At 36.2% G+C, this 21950-nt stretch overlaps 9 protein-coding genes across 9 annotated transcripts; 6 read left to right on the forward strand and 3 right to left on the reverse strand.

Moving 5' to 3' along the window:
* Window positions 1–247: 247 nt before the first annotated feature.
* FDP41_005008 (uncharacterized protein) lies at window positions 248–1025 on the reverse strand (the record flags this gene model as incomplete). Its single annotated transcript, XM_044708486.1, has 2 exons — window positions 248–725; window positions 826–1025. The coding sequence occupies 2 exons, from the start codon at window positions 1023–1025 to the stop codon at window positions 248–250; spliced, it is 678 nt and encodes a 225-aa protein (XP_044560394.1).
* Window positions 1026–1496: 471 nt separating this feature from the next.
* On the forward strand, window positions 1497–2909 carry FDP41_005009 (uncharacterized protein; the record flags this gene model as incomplete). Its single annotated transcript, XM_044708487.1, has 1 exon — window positions 1497–2909. One exon carries the CDS (start codon window positions 1497–1499, stop codon window positions 2907–2909), a length of 1413 nt encoding a protein of 470 aa, XP_044560395.1.
* Window positions 2910–3487: 578 nt separating this feature from the next.
* FDP41_005010 (uncharacterized protein) lies at window positions 3488–5113 on the forward strand (the record flags this gene model as incomplete). The annotated part of the gene is made up of 1 exon (XM_044708489.1): window positions 3488–5113. One exon carries the CDS (start codon window positions 3488–3490, stop codon window positions 5111–5113), a length of 1626 nt encoding a protein of 541 aa, XP_044560396.1.
* A 309-nt stretch (window positions 5114–5422) lies between these two features.
* FDP41_005011 (uncharacterized protein) lies at window positions 5423–9465 on the forward strand (the record flags this gene model as incomplete). Its single annotated transcript, XM_044708490.1, has 2 exons — window positions 5423–7001; window positions 7112–9465. 2 exons carry the CDS (start codon window positions 5423–5425, stop codon window positions 9463–9465), a joined length of 3933 nt encoding a protein of 1310 aa, XP_044560397.1.
* Window positions 9466–9666: 201 nt separating this feature from the next.
* FDP41_005012 (uncharacterized protein) lies at window positions 9667–12005 on the forward strand (the record flags this gene model as incomplete). Its single annotated transcript, XM_044708491.1, has 2 exons — window positions 9667–11439; window positions 11493–12005. The coding sequence occupies 2 exons, from the start codon at window positions 9667–9669 to the stop codon at window positions 12003–12005; spliced, it is 2286 nt and encodes a 761-aa protein (XP_044560398.1).
* A 54-nt stretch (window positions 12006–12059) lies between these two features.
* On the reverse strand, window positions 12060–15389 carry FDP41_005013 (uncharacterized protein; the record flags this gene model as incomplete). The annotated part of the gene is made up of 1 exon (XM_044708492.1): window positions 12060–15389. One exon carries the CDS (start codon window positions 15387–15389, stop codon window positions 12060–12062), a length of 3330 nt encoding a protein of 1109 aa, XP_044560399.1.
* Window positions 15390–15640: 251 nt separating this feature from the next.
* Window positions 15641–16998, reverse strand: FDP41_005014 (uncharacterized protein; the record flags this gene model as incomplete). The annotated part of the gene is made up of 2 exons (XM_044708493.1): window positions 15641–16534; window positions 16768–16998. The coding sequence occupies 2 exons, from the start codon at window positions 16996–16998 to the stop codon at window positions 15641–15643; spliced, it is 1125 nt and encodes a 374-aa protein (XP_044560400.1).
* Window positions 16999–17430: 432 nt separating this feature from the next.
* FDP41_005015 (uncharacterized protein) lies at window positions 17431–19693 on the forward strand (the record flags this gene model as incomplete). The annotated part of the gene is made up of 2 exons (XM_044708494.1): window positions 17431–18142; window positions 18207–19693. 2 exons carry the CDS (start codon window positions 17431–17433, stop codon window positions 19691–19693), a joined length of 2199 nt encoding a protein of 732 aa, XP_044560401.1.
* A 352-nt stretch (window positions 19694–20045) lies between these two features.
* Window positions 20046–21904, forward strand: FDP41_005016 (uncharacterized protein; the record flags this gene model as incomplete). Its single annotated transcript, XM_044708495.1, has 4 exons — window positions 20046–20515; window positions 20593–21067; window positions 21225–21675; window positions 21741–21904. The coding sequence occupies 4 exons, from the start codon at window positions 20046–20048 to the stop codon at window positions 21902–21904; spliced, it is 1560 nt and encodes a 519-aa protein (XP_044560402.1).
* Between the last annotated feature and the right edge of the window lie 46 nt (window positions 21905–21950).

Here is a 21950-nt window from a genome sequence, read left to right on the forward strand (position 1 = left end):
ATCATTGTGATAGGTCTATAATTTTTTCATCCACAATGTTGAATATTTCCTCTTGGATTACTTTTGACAAGTATTTCATTGTTTTTTCGTTTGGAGCCTCGGATTTCAAGTTTGCCAAAAGCCACTGCTTTTCATTGAAGTTTGGAATGAGGTCTTTCTTTCTTCTGAAAAAATTTACAAAGGTCAATATTGTGATTTCTGCCTCTATAGTTCAATGTTCTAACATATTGATGGCGTTTGCAACCTCCTAAGGATTGTCCATTAAATTTGCGGGCATTCCTCCATATTGCTTATTCAATCGTTGTTGTAAATCCATGAAAAATTCCTCTTCGTTTTGTGACCTTCGATTTGAATTGGAGTTTCCTCCACCAAGAACTGTTTGTTCCAAAATCAAATTTGAGTTTGAGCTTGTGGCTCCACCAGAGCTCATTGCATCTCCTGATACAATGGAAGGAAGAGACCATCTTTTGGATTTCGTTATGGAGCTTCGTTTCGATCCACTTCCTCCAATAATTGTTTTTGGATGTGCTCGAATGAATTTAATTTCCTCATTGATTGCATCAATTTTACTTTGAATTCTCTCTCTAGATAATTCGTCACTGTTCGGTAACATGTCATTAGAAACTATGGAATGTTGGTTGGAAACGGTGTATAGATGGGTCTTACAAGGACTCCATTCTTTGCTTTCAGAGTTCATGGAATATGGAGGAAGGGCCTTCCCTGTGCTGGCACATAATTAGCCATATCCATGAAAGATATTCTCTGGCGCATAACTCAAGTAGCTTAGGACAGCATTTTGTTTCTGAGAATGGCTTCTTTACTAACCCTGGATAGTGAAAGGTAATAACTGAATCATTAACCTGAACAACTTCTGGAGATGGTACAAAGAATAATTTTTTGAAGTTGTGGGAACGGCTTTGATATTTAAACAGAAGAACATCAAAATAATCAATATCACCCTCAAAACCCAATACAGGGTCACGACCAGTCCAATTCTTTAAAGAAGGTGCTTGACTTAATGTCATGTCGTGCTTATAATTTTTCCTGCCGCACCATGATGAGGATGATATGTTGAAACATCCACCCACAGTATTACTAAGTGACATGTGTGGTCTTGTTAAAGAAGATATAGCAAACAAAGACATAGTTTGGACAAAATCATCGACTTTTCACCACCAGTTGAAAAGCCAGGTCGAGGTAAAGGTTAAGAATTAGATCAGTTGAAAAGCCAGGTTCTTGAGTTTACTGATAAATTGGCTTCGTATAAAGAACTGTTGCAACAATGTTCCGCTTTGATGGACGAGAAAACAGAGCAGGCGAAACTTTTCATTTGAAATTTATTACATGCTGCTTGGAAGTCTTTTAAATACAGTTGAACAAACTAAATAAACATATATAATGAAAGAATTTATTGGAAGTACTCTTGTTCCTCTTTCCCACACACAGAAAAACAATAAGGTCAATCCGTTATATTTTGGAATTTTCCGGACTAAAAAATGTTTCCGTACATCGAAGAAGAGATGCCATCATCATCAGCATCATTAATGCATTATCAACAACAACAACAACACTACTCTCCATCTTCAACTAGAAGAATGAAAAAAACAACCGATAGGATGATGATTGAAATGCATCCGTGTAAAGGAAAATCATCCCATTCATCAACCATTGAAAGAAGATTGAAATTATTGAAAAGACATTTAAACATTCCGAAATGGATTTTCGGGAATGATGATCACAAAAAGAACCATTATGAAGACTTTCAAAATAACAATCCAAATGAATCATCTAAAGAAATCAAAATTTCACTGTCATCATCATCACCAAAAAAGCAGCAAAAAAGTTCGAGAGAATTATTACTGAATTTATTTCACTTTTCCAAGTGGATGTTAATTGTTACAGGAGCTACTCCTTGTTTAATTATTACATTTTCATCGAGAATTATTAGGAATTTAGGAATTGCTGTAGTCAAGCAAGTATTGTTTCCATTGTTGCGTTTGAAGGATCAACTTGTGGCTCAATTCATAATGACCTCAAATCATCCTTCCATAATGCCAATTTCCTCTTCTTATTCTCTCTCTGAAAAAGAACAACTCTTCAAGGATTATATCATTCTTTCACACTTGTACCTTATTCATCCAATTATTGTATTCTTTTGTAAATTATTTTTCTGGGCACTTTTTAACAAGCTGACAGTTCTTTATGAGAGTGAAATAGCTAGGAATTTGCAACAACTCAATGCGTTCGAATATTACAAATTAATCAATAATGAAAATCCAAATGTAAAGGTTTCCAAGTCTTTGACCCTAAAAGAAGAGCAGCTCATTAAACAGAATGGGCCCTATATTTTCGCCATTGGAAATCAACGCAGTTTGGCGGATGGTATTGTGGAATTAGCTTACAAAACACAAAACTCTGTCACCATTATGAATATTGAAATGGCACTTTTTCCATTCTTTGGATGGATTAGTTATGGTGTGGGAAGTGAAGTCATTATTCGTCAACTTCCCAATCAATCCTGGAATGTTTTAGATCATATGAGAAAGACCATGAAACGAGGTCTCTTTCAAACTTATATTTATCCTGAAGGTGCCAGACAAACCTCTGACAGTCGAGAATTATTACCTTACAAAATGGGTCTCTTCATGTTAGCCATTGAAACTCAAGCGAGTATTGTACCAGTCATTCACTATGGAATTGATGATATTTGGCCCTACGACGATTGGAGGATTTATTCTGGCAATCAGGCGTTTGTTGTGATAGGGGAACCCATTTCCACAAAAGGAATAGTTTTGAATCAACGATTTGAACTCATGGAAATGTATCGAACACGAATTAAGGAAATGATTCAACGACTCGAGGAACGTAAAGAGAAGAATCAAATCGATCACTATTATAAAAAGTTGTGAAATTGGATTGATCAATTCATCACCAATTGAATCATCGATGTTTTTTTTGGACCTTACCTTCTCAAGAAGTGATTCATTGTATGTGATTTCTCACCACACCTCATGATCCTCACTCATCGCATTCACACACATGAAACGTAAGCCTCACCACACCTCATGATCCCATCACGAATATACACACCTGTTGCGAATCATAAATGTACATTCAACAACAACAAATATTCGAAATAAAAAAATGGACATTTCAAAGCGAGGAAAAAAAAATAACACAACACCTCCGCTAGGTGTTCACCTTGAGCACCCTTTATCACCACCCAAAGAACCATCTCCGAATCATTAAACTTAAATTTAAAACTTATCTCTCCCTCTCTACGAAGTACTGTACTGATTTGGTACCGTACAACTACCACCGGTTATAAGTACTGAGATTGTTACCGTTGTGATCAAACTGTAATCAAGACCCTATTACGATGGCAGTTATTAAGATCAAAGCGCTATTGACTGAATGGTATTTAATCAGACTAACAAGATCAGATTCGTTATACAAATTAAAAAAAAAGAAGAATAATTCAATTAGGATGCCCAGCAAGATCGGTAAAACAAGACCCAACCATGGATCCAATCATGGACCCAAGCACTCTAGCTCACTTCAATCATTAAACGACTACATTGCTTCTGCTAGTTCATCTGTAGATAATGAGCCCAATTTGACAAATAATCTCAACCCTACTCACAATTGCTCTACTAGTGTTGACACTAGATTGTACCCAACTATTGATCCAATAGCTGATGAGGAATTGGCCGCTAAAACTAATAGTATGAGCATGAGTAACCAAGACAACATTGAATTGTTGGATAATGAGCTGACTAATAACCTCAACATACAAGACATGTCAGTTGATGAAATTGTTGGTAAAACTTTTCTCAAACACAATAATGCTAAACTAGATACAAACAGAACTCTTCTTGACACTGATCAGATTTTAGAAATTGTATCTGTTATTGCTAGCCCACACAACCCTATGACCTTAAATTTCCAACATGTTGTAAAAGCCACTCTCAGAATACTCTCTGATGACATTAAATACGAAATCACCACAGAAAGAAAGGCTTTTAAAAACCATAAAGACAGAAAACATGTTTGGGAGTTATGGAAGGAAAGAATGAAGAATATTAACAAACTATTATCTGAGAACAAGAAAAGTAGTAATGTCCAACAAGACAATGAAGAATTCAACATCAATGACATAGCAGTGAAGGAAATCACTCCTCCCAGATATATTGCTGTTAGATATAGCAAAATATTTGAAGAGAATGAGGTAATTGAATTAATTAAGGACAAACTTAGTGGCAAATATGTCACCATCAATCCGATTATTAAGCTCAATAATACCATAATTGTCACTATTGAAGATTGCGCTCAAGTAGAACAGGCAGTTGAAACATTACGTACAAAATTTAAAGAAGTCAATATCACTTCATCATGTGAAAACGACACCAACAAAATTATACGTGTCCATAATATTCCAATAGGAGAACTATGGAAAACTACAGTCAAGGCAGATTGGAGGAATGCTATTGAAAGCGATACTGGTGAACCCATTGTTGAAATTGCTACAGCTAGAATTGGTAAAGAAATGGCAGCAGTGATCACTGTCAAAAGTATGAAAGCCAGAAATAATCTATGTAAGGCAAAAACATATGATATCACTATTCCTAGAACAGAGGAAACAGTCACTATGAAAATCGACATACCATTCAACTATGCAATGGATGTACAATACTCTGACATCATTGGTAGATGGCCTGAAAGAAATGATTTGATTAGAGCTAGAATACAAACGGAATCCTCTCTTGCCAGAAAATACAATAATGACCAACCTGTATCCATACTTATCATCAATCAAGAGAAGAGAATATGTTTGATTAGACTCAACAATCTATCTAATGCCATCAGATTGGTAAACCATGCTGCATATGGAATGAATGAATGGACATTGGATTTTGCTCTCAATTATCCAATGCTAGAAGATTTCCTGGAAAAGAAACCTGATACAGTTCACAAAATTTCACAAAATTTAGGCAGATCTTCTAAAATTGCAGCGAAAGACGTTTCCTTTACTCTTGAAAAAGTGCAACAAGATCACCTAAAAGAAATCAAGAGAATTGAAGCTTCTATGGATAAAAAGAATTGCAGAACTTGAGGCAAGACAGAATCAGAAATTGGCTATGGGATTTAAGGAAATGGCTAATATTATCAGAGCAAATAATGAAGAATTAATGATTACCAATAGAATTGCTACTCTAACATTTCTGTCTGGTTGTACAAAAGATAATACCAAGAGGAAGATATATCAAGAGGAAATTGATGAGTGTCACAAAAAGCTAAAACTACTTGATTCACTTCAGTAGCTCCAGAATTATCTATTCTAACCCTCAACATTAATGGTCTCAGAGCAGAACCATTATCAGCCCTAAGAGGCTACCTCAACTCAATCACTCCTGATATAATCATGCTCCAGGAAGTTAAAAGCGTCTACATTGGTCCAGATTTTCCCTCTATATATTATTCTTCATTTACATATTATCACAATCCAAGAGATTCCTGTGGTGTATCTATTTGCCTCAACAAAAGCACTTTCAAAGATATTGAAGAAATCATCTTAGATCCGATCATTAAGAATAACGCGCGAATTATTGGCGTGAAATGTAAAATCAATTCAATTAATACTCTAGTAATTTCTGCGTACTTTCCAAATCAACCAGCTGACAGATGTGAATTCACATATATTCTTGACAACCTAATTGAAAAATATCCTAACTACAAAATCATTATTGGAGGTGATTACAATGCGATTTTATCCGAGAATCACTCCTCAAACGAATCTAGAAGAACTGATCAAAACATACTAGATCTTATTAACAAGAGAAATCTTAATTACTATCCTTTCCCTCATTTATCATGGCACCTTCATTATACTATTAACAAACAATCCAAGTCTATAATAGATTACATATCCACAGATTTTCCAATTGCATCTGGAGAAGTACTGAATGCCAACTTCATATCAGATCACAAAATGGTTAAAATTCTACTTGACCTCTCATGTCAACGAACACCTTTGTTAATTCGGAAGAAGCGTAACTTTCAAGATCCCAAAAATAAGAAAGAAGTGCTGGCCATTAGCAAAGAATGTGTATCTCAAGTTAAGAATTTAGAATCTGATAACGACAAATGGCTTTTCATTTGTGATAAACTAGGCGACAAATTTGTGGAGGTCAATCCACCTAAACTTGATCCTAAAATCTACAAATATAATAAGCAATATAAGAAGCTCATGTTAATACTTGATAGAAATGAGCACGGATATCCTTGTGACAAACTTTTGACCACTATTGGTAAAACTTTAGAACAGGTTCCAAAATGTCTTGCAAGTGTCAAAGAGAAAATCAAGAACCATATCAAATGGAGCCATGATAAGGCTTTGAACAGAAAGATGAAATGGTGGGAACAAAACTATGCAACCAACTCTAAACATCTGAGAAAGAAAATTTACAAAACGTCATCACCACCATACAAATTATCTATCGAAGGAACTGAAATTAGTGACCCCAATGAAGTTGCCAATGTGATCAAGGACAAATATCAACAAAACCTCAACTTTAGAGGAAGAAATCATCAAATTGACATTACCAAGTTTTTCAAGTACAAACATCCATTAATTGATAATTGCAATGACAAAATACTCGGTAGAATTACCACGGAAGAGAAAGAATGGATAATTCAGAATTTGAAATCCACAGCACCCAATGAACTAGGTTTAAGACAAAAAACTATCAAATACATGTGTAAGGAATTACAGGAGGAAATTTTTCAAATTATTGAAAATATCATTACAACTGGATTTACTCCTGAATCTATGCAAAGTGTCAGCATTCTCCCAATTCACAAAAAGAATAAGGACCACTCAAACCCTGCTAACTATAGACCTATTGCCCTTATGGACTCAGGACTTAAAATAGCTACTAAATTAATCACCAAAAGATTGAAGGAAGTGTTAAAGGGAAGATTATCATTAGCTCAATTTGGTGGTGAAGACGGCAGAGAAACTATTCACAGAGTCCTTTCAATTTACAATATGATTGCTTGGGCAAAAAGGACAAGAAACCTTTTTATGGTTTGGCTGTTGACATCAAAAAAGCTTATGACTCATTACCGAGAATTATGCTTCGTGATGGACTGCTATTCTTAGGGATTGATGAAATTACTGCTGATGGAATTCTGGAAATATTAGGTGAATCTACGACAAAGTTTGTTATACCTAATGGTAAATCTGAATGTTTCAATGTGAAAGATGGATTGAAACAAGGCGACACCTTCTCTCCCCTTGCATTCAAAATTGCGCTTGAGCCTCTCTTACAATTTTTAGAAATAACATATAATGGTGCTAGTGTTGCAAATTATTGGAACATTAGTACAGGCGCATGGATTGATGATTTGAACTCATTTTCCAACGAACTACCTGAAATTGAAAATTCTTTGCATGACATTGAAACCTATCTTCATGGCTATCACATGGAATTAGATCATTCCAAAACTAACCTCTTCTCTGATAAGGAATGTAGTATCAAGACATTATCTGGAAGTACGATCAAAAGTAATGATTCTATTATTATACTTGGTAATAATATTACCAATAATACTGAGGAACAAAAGAAATACACTACTTCAATTATTGAAGAAGTTAAAAGAAGAACTAACTCTATTGGCTGGAATTTTCCAATACAGAACGTTGTCAAAATTATCAACACAGACATTGTTCCGTATGCACTGTACCACCTAATTCCTCTTGCTAATGACCATCTAGAGAAACAAATTGATAAATTCTTTCGCAACTTTATATGTGAAAGATTAAGAACCAAGAGAAAATTAGCTCTCGAGTGGTTTTATACTCATCAAGACAAAGGTGGACTTGGATTAATTTCTGTTCAAGAAATGAGTTACTCGGACCTAATGTGTAAAGTCAGAAAGTTCCTTGAACAATATGATATTTGTCTTGGATCTTCTACAAGATTCCTTTGTGAACGAATCAAACAGGAGCATGGTTTTGACATCCTCAATGATCCAATCCCTACTTGGTATAAACCAGACCCATGGATTCCTCAATATCTCAAGAGAATAATTTTCATGAACAAATCTTCCAATATTAGATTGTGGCATTCGAGTGACCAATGGCATGAAAAAACTCTCATCCCTTATGGAAAATTCCCTAAAGGTTTAAGACAATTCCTGCTCTATAAAGATTGGAACAGATTAAGTATGTGGGTTCCTGACCCTAAAAATTTACAAGTGAAATTACATAATGACATCAAACATTCCAATCATGTCACCCAAATTCGCAACATTCTCAATAGCATGGATTTTGGAAAAATCAAAGACGAAAGCAAATACTACAAATATGTTGGTAACAACACATCCATGTCAAACCTCTTGAACAAAGCTACACTAATTGGTACTGACGGATCGTGTAACAATAATATTGCTGGATACGGTATCGTAACTGATCAGAATGTTTCCATCTCAAGTCACACCTTAGGACAAGGAACTTCCTACAACAGTGAAGTTCAAGCGCTCCACACAGTTGTTAGATTGCTAGATAACAACACTCCTAGAACAATAGTCATAGATGCGAAAAGTATTTATGACCAACTTTTCCAATTCAGAAAATCTAGAGATCCTTATGTTGAAGAAATTCGTAATTATTTAAAAATGAAGGATCAGATCAAAATTATGCATGTTAATAGTCATACAGGTAAACAAGATATCTATAGCCGCATAAATGAATTAGCAGATAGGGCTGCTAAGAAAGGTGCTGATTGTAACAATATTCTTACTAATATTCCATCCAATAATTGGTATATTATTATCAACAATGTATTATACACTCAAAACATTAGACAAACAATGTACAAACTTCTATTTCAACGCCTCCACAAAAGAACATATACGCCAAAGAACCTTCCTCCCAAGAACAGAAAGTTCACCAACATTTACCCCTCAATAGGAATCGGTTTCAAAACCTTAAATCTAATATTTAAAATTAGAATGAACGTGATGAAGACTTTGGAAAATTTAAACAAGATATCCAAGACGAACTTGCTATGTCCTTGCTGTAGTAGAGAGACAATGCAACACATTATTTTTGAATGTAAATACTATAGTGATATAAGAAAAGAAATGTTTAGGAATTTATATAATATCTCAATATATGCAAAGAATAACAAGAAATTCTCCAAACGACTATTGTACCTCATCAAGACTAAACAAGATATCCATAGCCTAACAGGTGCTAAAGTTGGATTGGGTAAGAAATGGGACAAAGTATTTACTAAGGAAGCTTATCGATCTATTACTAAAATGTGGATGAAACGAAATCATTTTTTCATGGAAGAATTGAAACTCACCTGGAATGAATTTGAACAACAATACGATTTTAATCCTAATTTCATTGATTTGAACAAGTTTAAACTATACATGAAATACCCACGACCATGAATAATAATTGAAATTTACAACAATATTTGAAATTTACACTAACCTTGATGACAAACAATAATTGAAATTTACAACAATAATTACACTAACTTTGATGACATGAACCACCTTTAACTGTACTAATTGCACACACAGCCATGAATAACGTTTGAATTTTCGAACAAATAAACGCATGGACAGTGATAAAAAAAAAAAAAAAAAATGGACATTTCAAAGTTTCTCGCTGATGACTTTGATCCGACGAATTGGATTAATGAAATGTTGTCATCCTCATCATTGTTGGGAAACACGAGTTCGGATCAAGTGATTTCGGGAGGAAACACTCGTCCTTCAACACCGCCTCTAACCTCTCTCAATGTACCATCCATGACGACGGATATGAGTTATCAGGTGAATCAAATCATGTTGAAATTACAAGTATTATTCTCGGATTTGGGATCATATATGGAACAAGAAGTAAAGACATCTATTCAGAAAATTCCTAATGCCTTGTTTGAAATTGAAAAGATGCAGGATCAAACCATTAATTTATTTGTTGCTGTAACGAGTCTTTATAAGAAGATTGAAAACATTGATTCGGAATGTTATGAAGGAAACAAACATTTTGAAACATTGAAACAATTGGTACAACTCAAGATGGCTCTCTCTTCTATCTTGTTAACTTTGGAACAATCTAAATCGCTGACAAAATCCATGCAGCAATTGGATTTATTATTCCGAGATCGTGCTTCCAACGTTTCACTTCATCCCACTCATTCTGGATCAACTATTTCCCTCTCTCCAAACAATGTATCTTCGTCATCTGGCTCTGGAGCTAAATCTCCAATAGTAACAGCTCAAAGTCCGAACTTGAATGTCTTTTCGGGAGAGTCATCAAACATGCAAGATATTTCAATGGAAACCTTGAGAGAAATGACGAATCAAATTTGTTGTGTCGAAGAAGGAGTACGAACATTGGAACCATACAGCGAAAAAGTGAAAACAAAATCAAAACCCAAGTTGTTACAATATAAGGAAAAACTCATCAAATCTCTCATTGGAGGAAAATTTGTGGCTGAAATGATGGAAACCTCTGAAAAGAGAAATATTGAAGTTTGCAGAGAGCTAATTTATTTGACACTTCGAATTGATAACATTAATGGAATTTTTACAATTTTTGAATTGTATTATGACAAAAACTATAAGGAAATCATTCAGCAGCAAACCAAACAACAACAATTTTTCAATCAAATACTATACATGCTCAAGCAAGAGGACAATGTTTATCGAAAATTATTTCAGGGATTTACTTCTCAGGACGAGCTTAGAAATCAGGCAAAAATTAAGCTTGTCGAATATTGTTTCAATCACAAGAATTGCTCTCTTGTGAAAACAGAAGATTTACAACAATTGGTAATGATCCAGTACAAATCGACCAAGCTCTTTGCCAAGCAGCTAGAAGATCTTTCAAAATACCCATCCATTCAAAAGTTGCTATTTGAACCCTTCGCCGTAACTCAGTCTTCCTATTTGAGAAATCTCGAAAAGGAATATCTCATGAAACAAGTTAGACCACACTTATCAATGAGTGACAGTTTTGTAGAATGTGTCGATGAGGCTCTCAATGCTTTATTTGTGGAGTGTGAAAATGCTTTGGATCGATGTATTACGTTTACCTATGGCATAGAGTCGCAAATGTTCATTCGTGTCATTAATCAAGTATTTGAAGATTTTGGAGTTTTAATAAGCAAAACAATCAATACTGAAATGAACAAGGCTGTCAAAGCAAAGAAACCTACAACTATACAGACAGATATTTCATTCACTACCAAAGACAGAGAGAATGTGCAAAATGCTCTCAAACTCTATGAATTGCTTCATGATAAGGAAAATGGAGTCAAGAAAAAACTCGAAGATTTGGAACAAAAAATCAAGTCCAAACTTCTTGAAGCTCTAAAAGAAGTTGTTCTTTCCAAGAATGTGGATGAATATTATGTGAAAATTCAAAACGAACAAATCTTCATACAGTTGAACAACTTTTATAACAGTCTACAGGAAGTGCAATTCCATTGTTTACGATGGCATTCAAATCGGTGGATATTAATTTGTTGCAGCCGTCTCACAATTTGGCAAAAAGCACACTCATGGCATTTGTTTCCTCTCTCATTACTGGATCCACGAAGAACTTGACAGGTAAATCGTACTATCTCTCGCTCATAGATCCCGGTAACACTGTAGAATATGTGGATGACATTCATTTACCAGAGTTGCAACACTCCATTCCACCCTCTAAATTCGTGTCACAAGTAGGAGAATATCTCATCAAGCTACCTGAGCAACTTGAAATTTTGGCCAACGACGATTTTGTTGCCTTTTGGATTGACCGTATTTGTAAGGAAACATTGAATCTTTTGTCTTCAAGTGTGGAGGCACCTAAAAGTGGAAGCAAGTATCAAATTCTCCAATGGAATGCTGATGTGCGTTATTTAAGGCACGTGCTAGTGGAAGTTCTCGATTTTAATGGACCCGAGCTGAATATTTTGACCACCATAGGAAAGTAAAGGAACCAATTTTTAATGAAAGACAATTTTCATTGGTAGTTACAATTAGAATCTTCAATTCTTTGACATGACAAAATAAGCATTCCTACATTTCACTGCAGCTCTTCTCACTCGTCTCTTCTTGTCATCCAAACAAGACTCTAAACCTCTAATAATCTCCTTCTTAAGTGGAAATATTTCATGATAAGGAAACCCAATAGTAATTTCATGAAGCGCCTCCAACGACAGCACTCGAATATTTTGTGACCGTTGATACTTCGCAGTTTCCAAAAGTATTGGCACAATGGCACTCAAATGTACAGCCATTTCCTGTTTTGCATCTGTCAACAAGGTTAATGTTGTCTTAATGGCAGCGTAAATTAATTCCTCGGTTTGAGCTTCATCTTGTGCCAAGGAAGGACGCATTTCTAAGAATTTCAGAACTATTGGGAAAATATTTTTCACTTCACTCAAAATCACACTAGTTGGAACATTGTGAATCAAATTTGAAAGGGCCAACAAAATGGATCCAACAATATGTGGTTGATGACTAGTAGTAGTTATGGAGTCCATTAATTTTCTGACATTCATTGCAAAGAATCGTTGCTTGTATAGAACTTGCACAAGAGCGTGATTATCCTTATGGAGTGAATTTTCATCTTCTCCAATGGCTGTCAAAAAACAATCAGCAGCTTTCTTGTTGAGTTTTGATGAATGATGTTGTTGAGGAAAGTCAAAGACGAGGCACGAACACAAAATATTGGAATATGCATCTGCATACAAGTAGGCGCCTCTCATGACAAGTCCTTTCAAAATCCAAGACAAGACTTCTAAATATCGGTCCAATGATAAAATATGATCTGTGTCAGTAGCAACTCCATTCAACACTTGAGAAAGAGGTTCCAAAACGAGAGTGTTACAAAGGGAAGTCAGATATTTAAACTCGTCCGATTCGATAGGAATTTTGTTAAGAAGAGAGGCAATAGCTTGGGAGAGGGAACTGGTGACACTAATTGGATGTAAATTTTGCAAGGACAAACTCAATAAATTTCCAGACATTTCTACAATACTTGTCATGTTCACTTGCGGATTGCATGAAACAATTAGAGCTGAAAAAACAGATGCAAACTTCTTAATGGAAGGACCAGAAAGTCGAACACCAATATTTCGCTGTAGTAACTCATCTAATACTTGTTGTTGTTTCTCGAATGGCAGTGAGCGATTTAGTAAGAGGCATATATGTGACATTTCTCCTCGATGGTCGTGTGAATGATTGTGCCCACATCCAGTTCCACACTGTGATGATCCAAATGAATCCTCTATTTCTGCTTCCACTGGATCTTCGTCGGTCATCATTTCATTATTGTTATGGTTGTTGTATTTGTTGTTGCCAACAACGTCCTCCTCCATTTCGGCAAGCTCAATCATTTTTCTAATATACTTCATTTTCTGAGAGTCTTCAATAGTGGTAAGGTCTAATCCACTGATGGTCTCAAATATTTTCGTTTTCTCGATTTCCCTATTCTCATTCGACTGTGTTAAATTGAAGGAAATTCTCTCAAATAATTGTTCAGTAATAAATGGTGTTAGAGTTGAACAAACAGTGCCTATTTGTGAAATGACAGATAAAATTCGGTGGATAATTTCTGAGCGGTTTTGACACTCGTACAGCACTTGAATGAGTGGAATGATTACATCTTTTTGAATAATGTCTGGTGCATATTTGTAGATCCAAGAAATATCCTTAATGGAACGATCCTTGTATTCATCTAAAGATGTAGCATGTAAGAGTGTAAACGATTTGTTGTCCTCTCCATATGATTTCAATAAAATTCTGTTCACATAGACGTCTTTCAAAAGTGTGGACTCAATTCTGAAAACGGCAAATCTTGAGATTAATTCGATAATGACAAGAATCATTTCCTTGTCATCTTTGTTGAATTGCTCTTCGTACATGGAAATAAATAATGTCTGTGCTTGTCCGATCTGTTGAATAATATTTTGTGGAATGCTATTCAAGTGTGACGCAGTGAATGCCTCTGCCAACGCTTGCAATACTTGCGTCATCATGATAAATGTTCCATAGATTTTATCGTAATTCTCTGATTCGCTAAGAACGGTAATAAGCTCTGGAAAAACTCTATTGAAAACAATTACAGAAATTTCTCTGGAAGCAACTCCACAGGCATAGAGCATTCGAGCATATTGTGCAGCCAATTTGCACTCTTTGGAACGTAACTCAGCGAGGGCAGTTCTCACAATAGCTTCAATATTTGGTACATCAAATTGTCTAATACTAGGATCGTTTGGAATGACAACCACTCGTGTTGTTCTCGTTATGAATTCATAGCACTTTCTCATGACTTCCATGGAACTGGTTTTCACAGCCTCCGCCTTAATATATGCCCAAATTTCAGTCAAATACTCCTCTACCACTGAAGATCCATATCTTTCAATACAATAGCACATGTATTCTAATGCTTCAAGTTTGGTTTCAATTAGATCACTTGAAAGCTTCTCTAAAAGAAATGGAAATAGGCTTGGAGCAAAGTACTTGTTGCATGCAAAGCATTTCAAAAGCTTGTTTGAAATATCGTTTTTAGTGATACCTCTTGTATCATTTGGAGGAGGAGTGTATGTAATTGGGAAATAACAACTGGTGACATCAAATAAATCATCAGAAATGCCTGTCAAAATTTTTTCAGTGTTCTCAGAATGAATGTCGAATAGTTCAATAATTCGAGGAACCATATCAAAACAAGTCATGAGATTTGCAGGATCTCGTTCTCCTTCAATCGATTGAATAAAACCATTCAAAAAATTCACAGACTTGACAATGGATGGAAATTTGTCAATCAGCAGATTGAACCATTCAAAACACATGCCTCGTGTTTTTGTTGCGCTCTGTACACCTGATGTACTTGCCATGGATTGAACATTAACATTCTCGAAAAATTGAAGAACAATGTGTGTGCATTGCTCGGTCGATATGAGGCTAAACCATCGATTGAAACACACAAATAAGCAAGGTACCAGTGTTGCCAAACAATCAAAGTCATACAATCGATCGGTTATAAACCTCAAAAGTGTTGTTACTAATTTTGTTTGCTGATCATCGTCCATGCTTTGATCGGGAACGTTTTCCAAAATTAAATGTAAGACTGCATAGGCTGAGCCTCTAATCTTTTCATCGGTTGCATGATTTAAATATTCGCCTAATAATTTAATTCCATCATTGATGGAGAGTCTTCCGCCTTGTACATGATCAATGAGAAGCCTTTTTGCTCCTTCTTTTTTCGATGATGGAATATCGGGATTGCAAAACGAATCAATGAGAGAAGCAATTTCGCTGAGAATGATGCTTCCAGGCTCAATCATGGCCGCTGTATTCGTTGATGATTGCATTTGGCAATGTGTGTGTTGAAAGTATTGTAATTATTCTGACTGATGAGAATTAAACCAAGGAAAATATATTTTCGAGATAAATATGCAAGGATGAAATCTTGCTCTCCGATTTTCAAAAACAATATGATGAGTGGATGTTATGTTCAATATTTTTTTTTATGTGACTGTGTGAAAACATTTGTTTAAATGGAAACCAGATCTGCAATACGGATTTCAAATGTGTTGGACGGATTGCGTGACGGACTTTGTAGTTAAAAGGTTTTTGGTGTCAGAGCTTCCTCCTCTTCTGTAGCAGCAGGTTCCTCTTCAGAAGCTTGTTGTTTCTTCTTTTTCTTTGTGGCTTTCTTTTTCTTGGTTGAAGACGAAGGCAGAGGTTGAATGGCAAGAGAGGACCATTCGTCATCGCCACCTCCAGTGGTCATAGAAGAAGGAATGCCGGTGACTTCCGTGACACTGCTTTCATCTTGAGTTTCTCCGTGTGGCGAGACGACAGGATGTGAAGCTTCAGTAAGAGTTGTGGTGGTGGTCATGATGTTTTCCTCATTACTATTGGTGAGTGTACTTGTTGTTGTGGTGTCTGAATGGGCTTGCTCTTGTGTTGTCTGTGTCATGGTGTCTTGAGTCGATTCCTCTTTCTTGGGTGGTGACAATGGTTCTGTTGTTTCCTTGATTGTGGGGTTCAGACTTGCATGTGTGTCACTATTATCAATTGCAGATGATTGTTCATAGGATGGAGATGTCAAAATTTCAACAGAACTCTTTGTGTCAACGCTGGGTTGGTTTTCCTCCGAAGGATTTTCTTGTTGTTGCTGATCGTCGGAGGTTGTTGAAGACTGTACAGTGTTTGTTGTTGGATTCTGAGAAGGCAGAGATTCACTGACAGAAACATCATTTGGCAATGTCGTTGTTGTTTCTGTTTGCTGTTGTGCTGAAGTTGCATTCGATTTATGAAAGGAGAAGACTTTGCTTTTGTTTGTTGTTGTGGTTGATGGTGGTGCCAGTGGAACACTCACAAAATTGTTTTTCAATAATCGAATACTCTCCGAGAAAATCCAAGGTGTGTTGGAATTGATAGATTTACAAGCTAGCAAGGCATAATCGGCATCATAGATTTTTTCGTTCACTTTTTTAGTTTTCAATAAATTCTGTTGTGATGAATATCATGATTTCATGCAATGATCATCATCAAGGTGGCAATTATATTTTTGAAAATTATAGATCACAAAATTTACATTTGAATTTTGGATTTTCATGATGATATGAATGTCGCAAAAACATTCAATTGAAAAGATATATTTTCATCAATCGGAGATGAACATGCCATCAAAATAAAAGAGAGTAAATGTACATATTTCAAATCATAGGATTGAGATCCTACCTTTTGTTCCACAATAAAGGGCACTTTTGATCTCACGTGTTCCACAATCCGATACATTCCTACACTTGGTTCATTCATTACATGATGAATATGCGAGCTCCACATGTTACACAAATTCACAACTGATTGTTTTGTGTCGAGGTCAAGAAACCGATCGGAAGAATCGGCCAATGTTGGTACTGATCCTTTATAAATTTCTCCACTGTGTGTTGGAGCTTGGGTTTGCTTCATGGTCTTCCGAATAAATTCAATTTTTTTTAAAAAGATTTTTCAAATAAATGTTTTCCTTTTTCAATTCTTGAGATCCATTGAAAGCTGTAATCTTTGATAATATCAAGATGAATTTGCTTTACGAATATTCACATTCAAATTCCTCTTCTTTAAAAAACAAACTGTCTGAAAAAGTTATTTTCTAAAAGAGTCAATTTTTCAAAAAAGACTCCAATCTCTCCATGTTTCCATTTTTCGATCTCTCCTCATATAAATCCATGAACAAGCACCTACACAAACACTTTCACTCAGAAAAAACACCATTCACTACTACAACACAGAGTTTATCATTACCATTCATTCATTATTTACCATTTGGATTTGAAATTCATTGTTAGTGATCACTTGATCAAGAATTCATTCTTTTCACATTACAAATTACTTGTCATCAACATGTGGTCTCTTCTCTCCATCATTGCCTATATCTGTTTCTTACCCATTCTTTGCCTCTTTCTGATCAAATTCTATGAAGGTGTTTGTGTCGCCACTGTTCGAGATACCAAAACAAGAAAAGCCATTCGACACTCGCTCACCATTTGGCAATCTCTCAAATTACTCCTCTTCAATCATGATCAACCCTTACCAGAGAAATTGTTTCAAATTGCCAAAACCTTCCATTTTGAACCTTTCATCTTTTACATGAAAGGTTTCATTCCCACTGTCGTCTTCTCGGATAATCATGCAGCAAAAACCATTCTCATTGAGAAATGGAAAAGTTTTGAGAAGAATACTCAACTCTTGAATCCCATGCAGAAATCTTTCATTGGAAATGCACTCGTGTTCATGAATGGTGAGGAATGGCATGCAAATCGTTCCGTATTGAATCCTTCCTTCCAACATGTAGAAAAGTATTGGGCCGATATGTGTGAATGTATTGTGAAATGTGTCTCCAATATTGAAATGTATGGGACTCAACTCTCTTATGAACCTCAAGCTGAAAAAAGTTACAAGATTAAGATTAAGGACATGCTCACACGTCTCGCTCTGGATGTGATTGGACTGAGTGCTCTCGATTGTGAATTCAAATACTTGGAACCAGTCGACATGAATCGAGTGGAAAAGTATGAAAAAAGTCTTGAAGGCCTTTCGTTATCTGTTCAAACATGTGAATACCTGGGAGAGAAATATAGGAATTTTCGGTACACTCTACTCCATGCTTCCCATTGAAGATAATGCCAAATTGGCAGAAGCGATGAATACCTTAAATTCCTTCATCTATTCCCTCATTGAGGAGAAGAGAGAAAAGTTTATTCCATCGTCCAAGACAGATCAGCAACTTGGAACCAGCAATGTTGCTGCTACAACCACCTCTACGACCATCACTCTCACATCTGAGGAAATTATCGGAACTCCTCATCGAGAGAAGAGTGCCATTGAAACACTTCTCCTCAAATACTATGAATTTGAGAGGACCTCCTCTGAAACTCCTTCCAAGCAACAAGTCATGAATCAAATTTCATTTCGAAACTTGAGAGATGATGTCTTGCTCTTGTACATTGCAGGACATGCCACCACTGCAGAGGCTTTGAGTTTTCTCTTGTTCCATTTGGCTCAATATCCTCATGTACAGGAACGATTGGTCGATGAATTGAAAAAGAGTTTTCTGGGAGAGAAATTCTCAAAGAATTCTCATCTCGCTCATGAGTCATGTCATGTCTTGATACGATCTGTGGATGATATTCATCGCATGAATGAGGAATTGTCTTACTTGGATGCCGTGGTGAATGAAAGTTTGAGAGTGGTTTCTCCTTTAGGAATGTTGAATCGTTTGAGTTGTGAGAATCAAGTGGTGGAAGGTTTGAAGATCCCAAAAGACTACTCAGTTTCACTCTTGATCAAAGCCATTCATTGCAATCCACAAATCTGGGGAGAGGATTGTGAAAAGTTTGATCCAGAGCGATGGATTCGAATGAAACAACAGCAACACGTCTCGAGTCACGTATTCTCGACTGTGAAAGGTGCTGCTGGCACTTCACCTTCCACATCTCCAGTGAATGTTGAATTACCTCAAACTTCTGAAATATTCAATATGGGAGAAGATATTCCTCATCTTCCAAAATCTTCAAAGGAAGCTGTCACCACAAGTGTTCCTTCCCAAAAAGAAGATGATGAGAAGATCAAGATGAAGAGAGAATCTGCCTCTTCAGAAGCTTCCACCAGTGAACAATTGTTGAAAACTTCATCTCCTCATTCCATGATTTGTTCCTTTCTTCCATTTGGTGCTGGAGCGAGAGTGTGTTTGGGACAGAAATTCTCTCTCCAAGAACAAAAACTCTTCCTGATTCACTTATTGAGCAAGTACAAAGTGTCGTTTGTTTCTGAGAGTATTATGAAGAAGAAGAAGGAAGTTTCATTTGAGGCACAAGCATCTGCCAGTCAGAGCACGACTCCAGCTCAACCCATGACCAAGATGAACCTATTGGGAACTGCTCCAATCTTTAGTTTGAGCGACGATACGAAACTGCTCTTCACAGAGAGACATATTGAGATGTATTTGGAATATCACTTGTATGAGGAAGACTTTGATAAGAAACATATTACGGAGGGAATGAGTGTCGGTGACACTGGAGTTGGGTTGAATGCCGATGAAGAAATTCCAAGCACGAGTCGAGAGCATCATCCTTTGGATATCATTCATCAGGTCGATACTTATTAAGGTGGTAGTTGTAAGAGAAGAAGCGATCAATGACTGTGTTCTCAATAAACAACAAAAATACAAATCATTCCTGTTTTTCACAAGTCAACCATAACAACATTCAAAGATTGACCTACCGAAATATTGAAATGACTCTGCACAAAATCAAATCAAAGATCAAGCGTGTTTAGAACACCTTATTCCTAACTTCCATAGTGTAAACCTTTTGCTCGAATTATTTTCAAATTATGAAGAATATAATTACAAAATAACGCACCCAAGAAGTTGATCTTGCTTTTGGAAATTGATCGGGTTCAACTCCACAAACTCTGAACCAATTTCGTCAAAACCAACTGCACATCACAAAAAAACAATGTCATTCTTGCTGAACTTCAATTCGGACCTTCTCTTGTGGGTCGTTATTCCATCATCGTTATTGCTTCTGTTTTTCCTTGTTGTGGGCCTTCTACTGTTTGAGAGGTTTCTTTCCTATCGGAAACTCTGCAAAAAGTATCAACATTTACCAGGCTACACTCAATTCCTTCCTCCAGTGATTGCAGCCTTTCTTCCGCAGTGGTGGTTACCGAAAGGAACCATCATCAATCCTGCTGGATTTTTCCTCATGGACACCATGAAGGCTTCTGCACAGCAGTTTCAAAGCGATCACTATAAGGTGATTATTGGATTGATCAATTTGGCCTTTGTTGTTCATACTAATCCCGAGATGGGAAAAGAAATTGCCACGAAAGGAGCCAAACTGTACAAAAAGACTACTCAAACAAAACGTACCTTTGTAGAACTCTTCAATGGGAGCAATATATTTGCAGAGGATGATCCGATGGTGTGGTCGCATCAACGCCACTTGATCGAGCCAAGCTTTGCTCCTGAATCATTGCGTATGGTCTCATGTGTGACTGAAGAGACCTTACGGAACGACATGTTCCCTACTTGAATGAAAACTTGAAGAGGAGAGATGTCATGTCCGAGTTTGCAAAACTCACCATGGATGTGATTGGAAAAGCTGGCTTTTCGTATCGATTTGATAGTTTCCATTCAAGAGAAGATACGCTCGAACAAAAGACCAACTTTTTCATGCAATATGTGGATGCTTTGAGAATACTGCCCACTCGATTTTTGAGAAAGCACTTCAAAGTGGGACTCTATGCCAAGCTACATGATTCGGTAGAATCTTTCCAACATGTGATTATGGATATTATTCGAAAGAGAGAGCTCGAAGAGAGTTCGTTGGAAAATCGTGCTGAAAAGGAGGACAAGAGTGACGTCTTGTCATTGTTATTGCGTGACCGAAAAAGTAAGCAAGAGAGTAGCGGAGGAAGTCTCACGGATGATGAGTTGGTTTCTAATGCGTTTGTCTTGCTTGTGGCAGGACATGAGGTAGGTGTTAGGTGTTTTTTGATTATGATAGGACAACTCTGAAAATGTTGAAAAAACAAACTGCAACCTCTGGAATTCAATTTTATTATGAAACAATAATAATTTTGGGAAATATCACTTAATTATTCGGTGAACCATATATTTCACGTTTTTAAAGACGACTGCACGTACTCTTGGATTTGCTTTCTATTTACTTTGTAAAAATCCACACATTCAAAAAGAACTTCATCATTTTGTGGATCAATTTTGTGAAACCTATCAAAAGGAAACTTTCGATTATGAAGACTTTCATTCTGGAAGATTGGATAACATCAAAGCAGTTTTTAGGGAAACTCTTCGATTGTATCCTGTGGCCATTGGAATTGTAAGGGAATTGGTGAAGAATATTGAATGGCACAAAAAAACAATTCCAAAAGGAACTCTTTTAGTATATTCATGGGTTCTTTCCATGATGAGTGAAGAACATTGGGAGGATCCAGAATCTTTCAAGCCCACTCGATTCCTGAAAATGGATTCAAAGAGTAAGGATGATCCAACACTTGGAGAAATTTATAATCCCCAGTCGAATCCATTTATTTATACACCTTTTGGAATTGGAGGAAGAATATGTAAGTAGTTCATTATAGAGGATGGAAATTTTACTATCTACCATTGATTTGTCTCAACCTTTTAGGTATTGGAAAAAGCTTTGCAGAAGTTGAAGGGGTAATTACGTTGGCCTATCTTGCAAGAAACTACTCATTCCAATTGTCAGATCCAAATTATAAATTAGATGTGGACATGAAAGTGACATTGCGTCCAACTGAACCCATACTCGTGGACTTTAAAAAGAGATGACCATTCCTTTCTCTCGAGCACCCGAATAAAATTCAAATGAACGCAA

This window comes from Naegleria fowleri (assembly GCF_008403515.1).
Source record: "Naegleria fowleri strain ATCC 30894 chromosome Unknown tig43, whole genome shotgun sequence".
NCBI lineage: Eukaryota > Heterolobosea > Eutetramitea > Acrasida > Naegleriidae > Naegleria > Naegleria fowleri.